Source organism: Miscanthus floridulus, chromosome 10, assembly GCF_019320115.1.
Source record: "Miscanthus floridulus cultivar M001 chromosome 10, ASM1932011v1, whole genome shotgun sequence".
Taxonomy (NCBI): Eukaryota; Viridiplantae; Streptophyta; class Magnoliopsida; order Poales; family Poaceae; genus Miscanthus; species Miscanthus floridulus.
Window position 1 is genome coordinate 107,179,325 of NC_089589.1, and position 11,499 is coordinate 107,190,823.

Consider the following 11,499-nt stretch of genomic DNA (forward strand, 5'->3'; position numbering starts at 1 on the left):
CCCTCTACGCACCTTCTATCACATTACGTGATAGACCCTTTGTAAACTGATTTGCTAGATTCTTTGATGTAAGGACATAGTCCAATGCAATTACTCCAGAGTTTCTCAGTTTTCTGGTAGATTTTAACCGTCTTTTCACATGCCTTCTAGACTTTATGTTGTCCTTAGAATTGTTTACCTTAGTTATCACAGTTCATAGAAATAGCCGATATAAGTTTCTCTACAACCGGTAAATCCATAAGGAGTTCATGAAGCCACTCGGCCTCAGCGCCAGCGGTGTCTAATGTTGTGAGTTCTGCTTCCATTGTTGACTTTGTTAAAACAATCTGCTTGCAAGACTTCTAGGAAACAGCGCCGCCTCCAAACAAGAACGCATATCCGCTTATGGCATAAAGCTCATCAACATCAGATATCTAGTTAGCATCATAGTAACCCTCCAGTACCCTCAGATACCCGGTATAATGAATGCCATAGCTCATGGTTCCTTTCAGATAGCGCAACACCCTCTCAAGAGCATGCCAATGTGTATCTCCCGGATTTAAAACAAACCAGCTAAGTTTGCTCACAGCAAACGAGATATCAGGCCTTGTTGCACTAGCCAAATACATAAATGAGCCAACAATTTGAGAATATCTCAATTGATCTCGTGCTATTCTACGATTTTTCCTTAATAGCACACTTGGGTCATAGGGAGCTAGAGAAGACGTGCAATCACTATATCCAAAGCGATTTAGCACATTTTCCACATAGTGAGATTGCACAAGTGTTACCCTACCATTTTCTTCTCTCAGTAGCTTTATGTTAAGAATAACATCAGCCTCACCCAAGTCTTTTATTTCAAAATTATTAGATAGAAAATCTTTCACTTCCTTGATCACATTAATATTATTTTTAAATATTAAAATATCATCCACATACAAGCACAAAATTACACCTTCTCCCCCACAATACCAATAATAGACACATTTATCAGCTTCATTCACAGCAAAGTCGGCTGATGTCAAAGTTTTGTCAAACTTCTCATGCCACTGCTTAGGAGCTTGCTTTAGGCCATACAAGGATTTTAATAATTTACAAACCTTACCCTCTTGACCTTTTGCTACAAATCCATCAGCTGATCCATGTAGATCTCTTCCTCAAGCTCTCTATTCAAGAAAGCTATCTTAACGTCCATCTGATGAACGAGAGGACCATGTGAGGCAGCCAAAGAAAGCAGCAAGCGTATGGTCATCAAACGGGCAACTAGTAAGTAAGTAACCAAATAATTCTCGCCTTCCTTTTGAGTATAACCTTTAGCCACTAGCCTCGCATTGTACTTCTCAATAGTACCATCAGGCCTAAGCTTCTTTTTGAAGACCCATTTACACTTCACTGGTTTGTATCCGTAAGGACGATCAACCACTTTCCAAGTTCCATTAGACATAATAGAGTCCATCTCACTTTGAACAGCTTCCTTTCACAAGTCAGTGTCAAGAGATAAATATGTCTCAGGTATGGTTGTGGGAGTGTCATCCATAAGGTATATAATATAGTCTTCACCAAAGGACTTTATAGTCCTTCATCTCTTACTCTTTCGAGTGACTATATTATTATCCTCCTCAGGAATTTCTTCATGGGTTTCAACATCAGTGTGTATTACCGGTTCATGTGTCTCAGGAAGAAAAATAGATTCATGACTAGAAGTGCTAGGTGTATTTTTCATGGGAAATTCACTCTAAAAAATGTTGCATCTCTAGATTACATAATTGTACCAACAATCATATCAGGAACACAAGAGTTTATTATTAAAAATCCATAACCCACATTGTGAATAGCATAACCGAGAAAGACACAATCAACAGTTTTTGGTCCAAGCTTTCGCTTTTTGTTTACTGGCATATTCATCTTTGCCAGACAACCCTAGGTTCGTAGGTAAGAAAGATTTAATCTCTTCTCCCATTACATGATTGGTGTAATTTCTTTGTAATTTCTAGGCACTCTATTCAGGACATGACACGCTATCAAAATTGCCTCATCCCGCTATTCCTTAGATAGTCCCGCAGTCTCTAATATGGCATTACTCAACTCAATTAGAGTGTTCTTTCTCTTTGTAATCCCATTGGACTGTGGTGAGTATGGTGGCGTTGTCTTATGAATAATACCACGCACCACGCAAAACTCAGAAAATTTGTTTGAGAAATATTCTCCCCCGCGATCAGACCGTAAACGTTTAATTTTCTTCTTAAGTTGATTTTCTACCTCAGCTTTATAGATCTTAAAATAATGTAATGCTTCATCTTTTGTTTTTAATAAATACACGTAGCAAAATTAAGTGCAATCATCTATGAACGTTATGAAATATCTCTTGCCACCTTTGGTCAACTCTTCATTCATCTCACACACATCGGAGTGAATTAGTTCTAACGGTGCCAAGTCCCTCCCCGAGCAGCCTTGTCAGGCTTGCGAGGTTGCTTTGATTCAACACAAAAATAGCACTTAGAACCTTTAATCAAATCAAATTTTAGAATTAAATTTAAACCAGCTAAGTGAGTCATGCAACCAAAATTAATATGACATATGCGCGAATGCTAAATATTTGTTTCATTATCGTGGCTCACATGGTTCAGGGAATTAAAACAAGTATTCATCAAAGACAAAGCGAAACAAGCCTCCGCTCTCATAGCATTTTCTAACAAAAGTTTCATACATAGAAAGTATGCACTTATTAGACTCGAACACAAACCATCACGACAAAGCAAAGAACCACTAATTAAATTCTTTTTTATTGAGGAGACATGATGCACGTTCTTCAGCTTCACGGTCTTTCCCAAAGTAAGCTTTAGATCGACCGTACCAACACCACGTACAGCCACACGCGCCCCGTTCCCCATCAACGAGGAGGAAGTCCGCCCGACCTGACAAGAAGAAAACAAAGAAACATCAGCACACACATGTATATTTGCTCCTGTATCAACCACCAATCAGGTGAATGACAAACCAAAAGAATAGTAGACAATAAATTACCGTACCCTGTTGTTCCTGCATCAGTCTCAACTGTGTTTGTTGTTTTCTTGTTTGGCTTCCACTTAGCCTCCTCGCACTCTCTAGCATAGTGCCCAGGCTTACCACAAGTGAAACAATTTTTATTTTCCTTGTTCTTCTTCTTCTTAAAAGGAGTGGTGGACTTTTGTTTGGGTTATTGCTGGAATTTCTTCTTGTGGGATTTGGGAGGATTTTTCTGCACCACATAGGCACTAGAACTTCCCTCACCAATTTTCTTGCCACGAACATCCTTTGCTCTCGCCTTCTCTTCAACATCCAAAGAGCCAATGAGCTTGGCAATGTCAAACTCCTGTCTCTTATGTTTCAGAGAAGTAGCAAAATCTATCCAAGCCTGTGGTAGCTTAGCAATGATACAGCCTGCCACAAACTTATCAGGCAACACACAACAAAAAATTTTGAGCTCTTTTGCCAGTGTTTGTATCTCATGAGCTTGTTACACTACAGAACGGCTATCGACCATCCTATAGTCATGAAACTGCTCCATAATATACAACTCAGAATCAGCATCAGAAACCCCATATTTGGCCTCAAGTGCGTCCCACATCTCTGTACCGGTCTGTAGCGGCACATATGCATCGACTATGGTGTCTCCAAGCATGCTCCAAAATGCTGCCTTGAACGTAGTGTCAGCATCTTTGAACGCACGCTCCTCATCAGGAGTATGCGGCCCAACAGCCCTAGGTTCTGCAACAAAATAACAGTGCATATAAGTCAACCATAGAAAGCACCTCTGCCGCCACCTCTTGTAATGAGTGCCCTCAAAGACATTCGGTTTTAGCATACTCGCAAAGCCAAATACCGAGAATTGCCTGTCACATTTTTGGATTGTTAGAAATTTAGACAATTTTAGTAGCAATTTAATCCAGAAAATAGCAATAACCAAGAGGTTTGTGACATCATGTATGTGCTTGTGTGATCTAAGCATGAATACCATGTATATGATACTAACCAGCAAGTTTTTGACACAAGACCTTACTGGATAGCGAAGAATAGAAACATACCCAGCGGCAGAACCGGATGCACTAGTCGATATAGTGCCTGTCGGTGTAGTCGTCTCGCTCGTTGCAGTGCAGACAGGAAGCAGTGCCGATCACTGGAGATCCTTCAACGTGCACCGGGAAGAAGAGGACGTAGACGTAGCGAGTAGTCGTGTCGCCAACGACACTCTCCAAAAACATGATTGCCGCCCTTCACCCGAGCAGGTGAACTCGAAGACGGCAGGCGTTCTGAAGGCCCTACTCTCCTAGTTCCAGTGTGCGCAGGAACCGGGGAGAACCAGATAGCAACTGAATATTTGGTGTCTTGGAAGCGAAGAAGAATGACTGACGGAGGGACTGAGATTATAAGCTTGCGGCTAGGGAAGTGAACGTGCTCAGGAGGAGATCCGAGGATGGAGAAAGCAGGTGGATGCAGAAGGACAGAGACGGCAGTAACAGGAGAAACTCCCGCAATGAAGCCGCCACATAAAACAGAGTAACTCCCGTAATTACGTGGATTGAGTGACAAAACCACTCCCATCCCGTCCGTCCGCCGCCACCAACATAAAAGAGAGTAACTCCCGTAATTATATGGATTGAGTGGCAAAACCACTCTCGTCCCGTCCGTCCGCCTGCCTCTCCCACGTCCCAGCCGGCGGCGGCGCGCGCGTGGCACATCTACGTCCTTTTCTCAGCCTCTCAATATAGATAGACAATTTCCAACCATATAAGCCGAGTCAATATCCTGTCAAAATCCATTAAACCATATATCACGCATTATTATGGACCATAGAGTTTATTTGATTTATTAAATATTATGAACCAAGCCCATAATATATCCAACGGATTCTGCCATATAAAGGGGTGCTCCAAACATCGTACCATCATTTGTCTACTAATAAAAAAATACACAAACGTACAAGAAAGCTTAACATAGCTAGGAGTATTTTAAAACAGAAAGTTAGTATTGCAAAAGGCTGTGCAATAACTCAAAATTTAGAGGGGGGATCCAAAAAACTTTTTGGTTGCACTTGCACCCCCCAGGTGTTCCACCGAAACGTTTATCTATTCTAATCAAATATCAATCATGCCCGGCCTCTGAATTGACTTGTTAGCATGTGCATATTAGAGTATTTTTATTGACTCCTGTGGTGACTGCCCCCACGAGCGGAATGCATGTTGCGAACGACGACGAAGATGCTATTACGTGCATCATTGTCATTATTATAATAATTCTAAATTCAGGCTTCTTCTGCGTAACTCAAAGCAACCAAAAGCAAAAGGGTTTTGACTCCCTGTTCTTTTCGTGTCGGTAGGTCAATCTGGAAAGAGCGAAATGCAAGAACATTTGGGGGGCCAAGCTTGCAGCCGATGCAACTGTTGTCCAAGATCATGGAGGAAGCAAGGGAGTGGACGCTCGCCGGGTACAGGAAGCTAAACGTGCTGCTGGTGCTGTATCGAGCTTCGCCTCCTAGTTGCAAAATTCGATTTGTATTATTATAGCCTACTAAGCAAACTGTGTGTGGCTCCAGGTGGTATAATGCTCGTTACCAGCCGCTGCCGAGTGTTGATCTGTACTGCTTATTCTTTTCTCTTAATGAAATACGTACTAATAAGACAACTAAAAGCAAAAGGAATGGAGATCATGCAAACGATAGCACAGCTTCCATCCCATCATCATCATCGTCATCACAGAAAAACCTAGCTAGTACAACAGCACATACGAGCCCTTGTTTAGTTCGCGAAATTTGGAATTTGGGGCTATCGTAGCACCTTCGTTTTTATTTGGCAAATAGTGTCCAAACATTGACTCATTAGGCTTAAAACGTTCGTCTCGCAATTTTCCATCAAACTGTGCAATTAGTTTTTCTTTTCGTCTACATTTAATACTCCATACACGGGCTGCAAACATTCGATGTGACAGATACTGTAGTAACTTTTTGGACTTTGGGGTCCAACTAAGGCGTGAATGTTACCACGAGACCGAGGCACGAAATGACTTGCGAATCCAGTGGATAGATGATGGACGCGTTGGCGTGGTGACCGCAGAGAACCGGTCCACAACCACGTGCTTGGACATTAATGAATAACAATTGTACTTTACTGATCACTTTTCCCTGCGGATCGAGGACTAGCTACCTAGTACTCCGTCGTATGCAGGACGGAATTCTAATCGAGTTGCTTCTCTCTTGGGTATTGGAATTAGGAATTAGTATTTGATACAGTAGTATTTTCGTTTGTATTTGACAATTATTGTCCAATCATGGCCTAACTAGGCTCAAAAGATTCATCTCGTAATTTACAATCAAACTATATAATTAGTTATTTTTTATCTATATTTAATATTCCATACATATATCAAAGATTTAATATAATAGAGAGAAAATGAAAAAACTTGCCATCTAAACCAGACCTCAGATAACATCGATATTCGATCATCATCGTCACTTCATCCGAGGACTAGCTAGCGACGGCTACCCCGCGCACTTGGAAAACGTTTCGAACAGCCACGACGTGCCAATGACATCCGGGTCCACCCGCCCACAGACACAAAAAGGCTGGTCGTCATTTGACCCTTGACCCGTGATTGCACATGCTCAGGGGGAGGGAGGTTTAAGTTAAAAAGTGAAATACGTGATTGATTTTGTCAAGCATCATCAATTTATAAGTCACCTCTACTTATAAGAAATAAGCTGATTTACCCCTGCTTAAAACTTATAAGCCACCCTTTTTCACGTGGGGCCCACACCTTTCACTTAACAGGCATGAGCTCATAAGTCATCTACAACTAAACGGCATGACTTATAAGTCACTGGTTTTCAGTCACCTGACTTAATAAATCACCTGACTTATAAAAACCAAACAGGGCCTTAGTATTTTTTGTGTATAATAAGGTATAGTCATGGTCCATTTAAGCCGTCGAGCACTTCTCTCGTCCCAAAATACATTATTCTTCTAGCACTCAAAATTCGTCACTGCAACACAACACGGTCAGTGCTCAGTAGTAGTACAATAAGGAACCTTCTATGCTCCCAATTGACCGACTTGGCGACGTAGCATGAATTGTGTGCTGTGCATGGTCCCGGAAATTCTCATGTTGCAAACAAACAAACACGCTCACGCTTTCCCTCTTGAGAAACCGTGGCTTTGTATTTAGACTGATGATCAGTGCGTGACCCGTTGCCACTCGTTTTCCGGTTGCCACAACTGACCACAGCATTGTCCGAACGGCTCCTGCTGCACTGTTGCTCCAGTCCACAGTCGTTGCTGTTGCCTCGTTGGGTTTGTTGATGGTGTAATTTGGCTAGAGAATATGTCATGATCGGCCAGATTATATATGTTATTGATGATAATTAATCTAAATTAGTTGGCACATTGATTAAGAGTTGTAACAGGGCCAAGGGCGTTCCATGCTGGAGTATACACATGAAGAGACAAGGAACATGCCAGATGACTAAAACGTATGTGGGTGTGCGGAGAGGATTTCTGTACGTAATTCACGGATAGAGGCTCGAACAGTATGTAATTCATGATGGAGGCTCGAGCAGTATTTGTGGTAAGAGGTCAGGATTGTGCACATGAACAGAATTCCCATTATATTCTTGCTGGTCCCTGACGCGCAGGATTATTTGTTTGGCTTGGTCAAGGAGGTGGAAATATTTGAGACAGAGGAAAAGATTAATTGTTTAATTAGCCGGATCAAGAAAGAGGAAGTTGTACTAGTATCGGACTCAGGATAATATCTACGTTTTGCATGGCCGATCAACTAGAGAATAGGAATATTATATTTGTTGTAAGCAAACAAACAATACGTGGATAGTTGTCGTACGTGTATAGGAATCCTACTTTGTTGCCGAAGACCGGGCATGCTCATTATATATCTATCTATACTATAAAAGAGCGAAGGAATTGAAAAATAGCTCTCACCGAAAAGTTTCATACCCACCTTATTCGAGGACCCTCCGATGATTCATATCTTTAAATCTAACGGCAGATGTTAATCTAATGGTGGGCCATGTATGTAAAAAAAGGTCTTACAGTCGTGTCTTACGCGTTCCTGCCACGTAAAACCACTCCGTCGCCCTCCCTCGCCGAGTTTTTTTTCACCAAATAGTTCTCCAACCCGCTCGTCGTAGCCACGTCACCCCTCCCGAGTCCCGACCACCCAGAATTGCTTTTCGCGGTTGTTGGTTTTTCCCTCACGTAATCCTCCTTTTCCTGTAGTCCTAAAATAAAACCTCACGTATACCGGGCCTCGGCACGGAGTCACGGACGTGGCAGCAGGAAGATCAGAAAGTCCACCTCCTCCTTCCAGGCCTCCGCATATAGCACGTGTCGTGAATGCGGCCTGCACCACCTTCACGTCTGTAGTTGTCGACCAACCATCGTGGACACCTTCAGCTCCCTGCCTGACACATCAGAAGATTAGCAGCTTCATCTGCGGGTCCCCAGCGGCCGGCGCCGCCTTCACGCCTGTAGCTGCCGACATGCCGTCGTGGACACCTTCAGCTCTTTACTTGACACATCAGAAGATTGATTAATGCAGATATACAATTATTTATTTTTGTGTTGATATGATCTAATAAAGATTGATTAATATAATATGCGATGCATGTTTATAAAAAATATTCTGACCTCTCTTTCAACTACATGTTTCTAAAAAGTAATCTACTCTTTTCTGACTTGCAAGTTGCAACTAAACCTCAATTGCTTAAAAGTTTCTCAATTATTTATTTTTGTGTTGATAGGGTCTAATAAAGATTGCTTAATATAATCTGTCATGCATGTATGTTTTCAAAAAGTATTCTGACCTCTCTTTCAACTGTCTGTTTCTAAAAAGTAATCTATTTTCTGACTTGCAAGTTGCAACTAAACCTCAATTGCTTAAAATTTTGTCACTTGAGTCTATAATATATTTCCAGTTTATGCATTTTACTTTAATTTTTTGTTTCACCGTTGCTTTAAAATTCCTTGATTGCAGTGCTCCATATTAACAATATAAACAGGACAACCTAAACCTTGTTATGGCTTCAACCACAAGACAAGATAGTAATCTGACCATAACATCAGATGGCAATGTTCAAGGTGGTATGTTATTTAGTTTTTAAAAACAATCTGTTTGGATTATTTATTTCAAAATCAATTAACCTTTTCGAATATTTGTTAGAGGATGAAGTCGGCTTGGAGAATAGAAATTCAATAAGATGTAAAAGGAAACGTGAAGCACAAACTATTGATGTAATGTCTTCTGATAAAGATGTTGAAAGACAGGCTAGAAACCAAGAATATTAGCGTAACTATCGTGCACGGTTACGGGCTAAGGCTGATGGCTACCAAAAAGAACACCATGATCCTGGCGTGATAATAGCGAAGCAACCAGGTTCAATTAAAAATAATGTTACTACAAAAAAATGACAAGTTAGATTTAGGTGATGACTTCTGAAGTAAAATATTGCAGTACACACCTTTGCTTTTCAGATTTTTTCACCTTTTCAGGGTCGCCAATGGGAGCTTCCTTTGATACCATAGCATCCTTTGACAACAAATGTAATGCTATGATTCAACATAACATCTTGCCTCAGTATTGAAAAATACTAACCATGGCAAAACATTAAATAAAACAAAGAAATTTACATTACAACCTGGATCTGTTTTATGTGATTTCCTCTTATGCTTTCCAGCAGGAAAAGTCTCGTTTGCCTCATCTTTTAAATCAGAGTCCTTCACTTGCATTGCACTGCTCACAAGCAAATAAAACAAATGACAGTCAGATCCACAATCTACTGAGTTTCAGCAGCAACAAACTGTTAGGAGAGGAGCCTCACTATTCTCCTTTTGCAAACGTTCCTTCAGTGGAGCACTGATTCATTTCTAGCTTAACTCTGATTTTCCTACCAGGAACAGGAAATCCATTCTTTTGTTGAATAGCTCGATCAACATCTTGAACAGTTGTGCTGGCATATACGGGACACATTACATTAAACAAACCATCGCTTAACAGTGTCAATAATGAATCAAAGTTTGTAGTCAGGATGACAAGAAAGTAGTCAATCAGTAACTGGACCGAACTACATTATCATTGCTATTTTCTGCAGTAATGAGATGTTCAGAGTGTTCACTCAAGTCCTGCTATGACAACGTCTTCCATTTTTTTTTGAAAATTGTAGATCCACCACTACAATTCTTATTTTAGAAAGCTAATTTGCTCACGAAGTTTGGAAAGGAAAAGCATTTTTACAGATATTTCAGAAGCCCTTCTATATTTGCTGGAACTGAATGGTCTCTTATGATATTTAGTGTACCAACTATTGCTTAATAATATTGTGTCATCTAAACTCAGATAACTACAATAGTATTTTTATTCAACGGCACTACAAAAGTATTTTGCAAGCACTAAAAAGGAATACCTACAACATATTGGTGGTGGACTACAATTTTCAACTTTGAAGAACGATGCAAATGATAACTAAAAATATATAAGTACTAGAGTTTGGATGCTACTCATCTAAGTAACAAACGAAAGTATAATGCAGTATGCCAACTGTCAGTGTGAGATACTAAATCTTTCCCCATCCCTGGTCTCGCTGTAGATGATGATGAGGAAGATTACGACAGCCAATGAGTCTGAGCGACTGAACTTACCACGAAATAGAGCACGGCAAGGAGACGCGAGCTGCTGGAGCCACCACTGGACTCGCCGAGTAGGAGCCGAAGGCGCCCTTGTCGCCTCGCAGCCGAGAAGGAGGGCCTGCCCTGGCGGCCTCCGGACGGCGCGACCAGCAACGGCAACCTGCCCGGCGGCGCAGCCCTGCCCCGGCGGCCAGAAGGCATTGCGGCCAGCCCCGGCGGAGGTGCTCTGCCCGGCACAACTTCTTCCCCGGCGGCCAGCCCTGGGCGGCGCGGCCAGCCCCGAAGGCAGTGCTATGCACGGCTCGCATTCTTCCCCGACATCTACGGCAAGGAACCATGGCGGGTTGGAGGATTGGAGCTGGGGCGGAGTACGGAGAGGAGCCGGAGAGAAATGGGGAAGACAGTGAATTGGGATGCGCCGCTGTAGATAAATTGATGCCGATAGGAGCAATGAGGCTATCTCCGACCGCAACACCCAAAATACAAAGTTACAAGACTTATTCGTCTTTTACATAACACTACAGACAAAAAGTTTAATACTTATTTGACATTTTCTTCAACAATAAAACCTAAAAGAGAATTATTTTAGTAAATGAGTCTCCCGTATAGGTTGTCTGTTGAAGAAAAAACATATGTACACTATGTTACCTGAACGATATGGTATTCAACTCTAATGCCGCAACATATGTACACTATAAAAAATAACGAGGGATTTAAAATTATGAAAGTAAAAAAAAGAAAAAGAATTCATCAAGACAAAAATAAATTGGATACAAATACAAATGCTTCACAAAAAAAATCCCATATATTGAAACAAAAAATCAAAAAAATAAATGAATTTATATACAAC

The 11,499-nt window shown here is 41.3% G+C and overlaps 1 protein-coding gene across 3 annotated transcripts; it reads right to left on the minus strand.

Annotated features, from left to right (window-relative positions):
• Positions 1-8,046: 8,046 nt before the first annotated feature.
• Positions 8,047-11,022, minus strand: LOC136486940 (uncharacterized). 3 transcript variants are annotated; one of them, XM_066484030.1, is made up of 5 exons: positions 10,662-11,022; positions 9,845-9,973; positions 9,662-9,756; positions 9,485-9,572; positions 8,047-8,424 (listed from the first exon to the last, which is right to left on the minus strand). In XM_066484030.1, exons 1-5 carry the CDS (start codon positions 10,985-10,987, stop codon positions 8,379-8,381), a joined length of 684 nt encoding a protein of 227 aa, XP_066340127.1. In that variant the 5' UTR covers positions 10,988-11,022; the 3' UTR covers positions 8,047-8,378. The 3 variants fall into 3 exon arrangements, with proteins under 3 accessions (XP_066340127.1, XP_066340126.1, XP_066340125.1); XM_066484029.1 differs by having other exon boundaries at positions 8,047-8,498; XM_066484028.1 differs by having other exon boundaries at positions 8,047-8,530.
• Positions 11,023-11,499: the final 477 nt, after the last annotated feature.

Coding starts and splice junctions, on each gene's coding strand:
- LOC136486940 (XM_066484028.1), bottom strand. CDS start 10,987: ATGGTTCCTTGCCGTAGATGTCGGGGAAGAATGCGAGCCGTGCATAGC. Junction 9,974..10,661: donor TTGCCGTGCTCTATTTCGTG/GTAAGTTCAGTC, acceptor CGTATATGCCAG/CACAACTGTTCAAGATGTTG. Junction 8,531..9,484: donor AAAAAATCTGAAAAGCAAAG/GTGTGTACTGCA, acceptor TGTCAAGTAAAG/AGCTGAAGGTGTCCACGACG.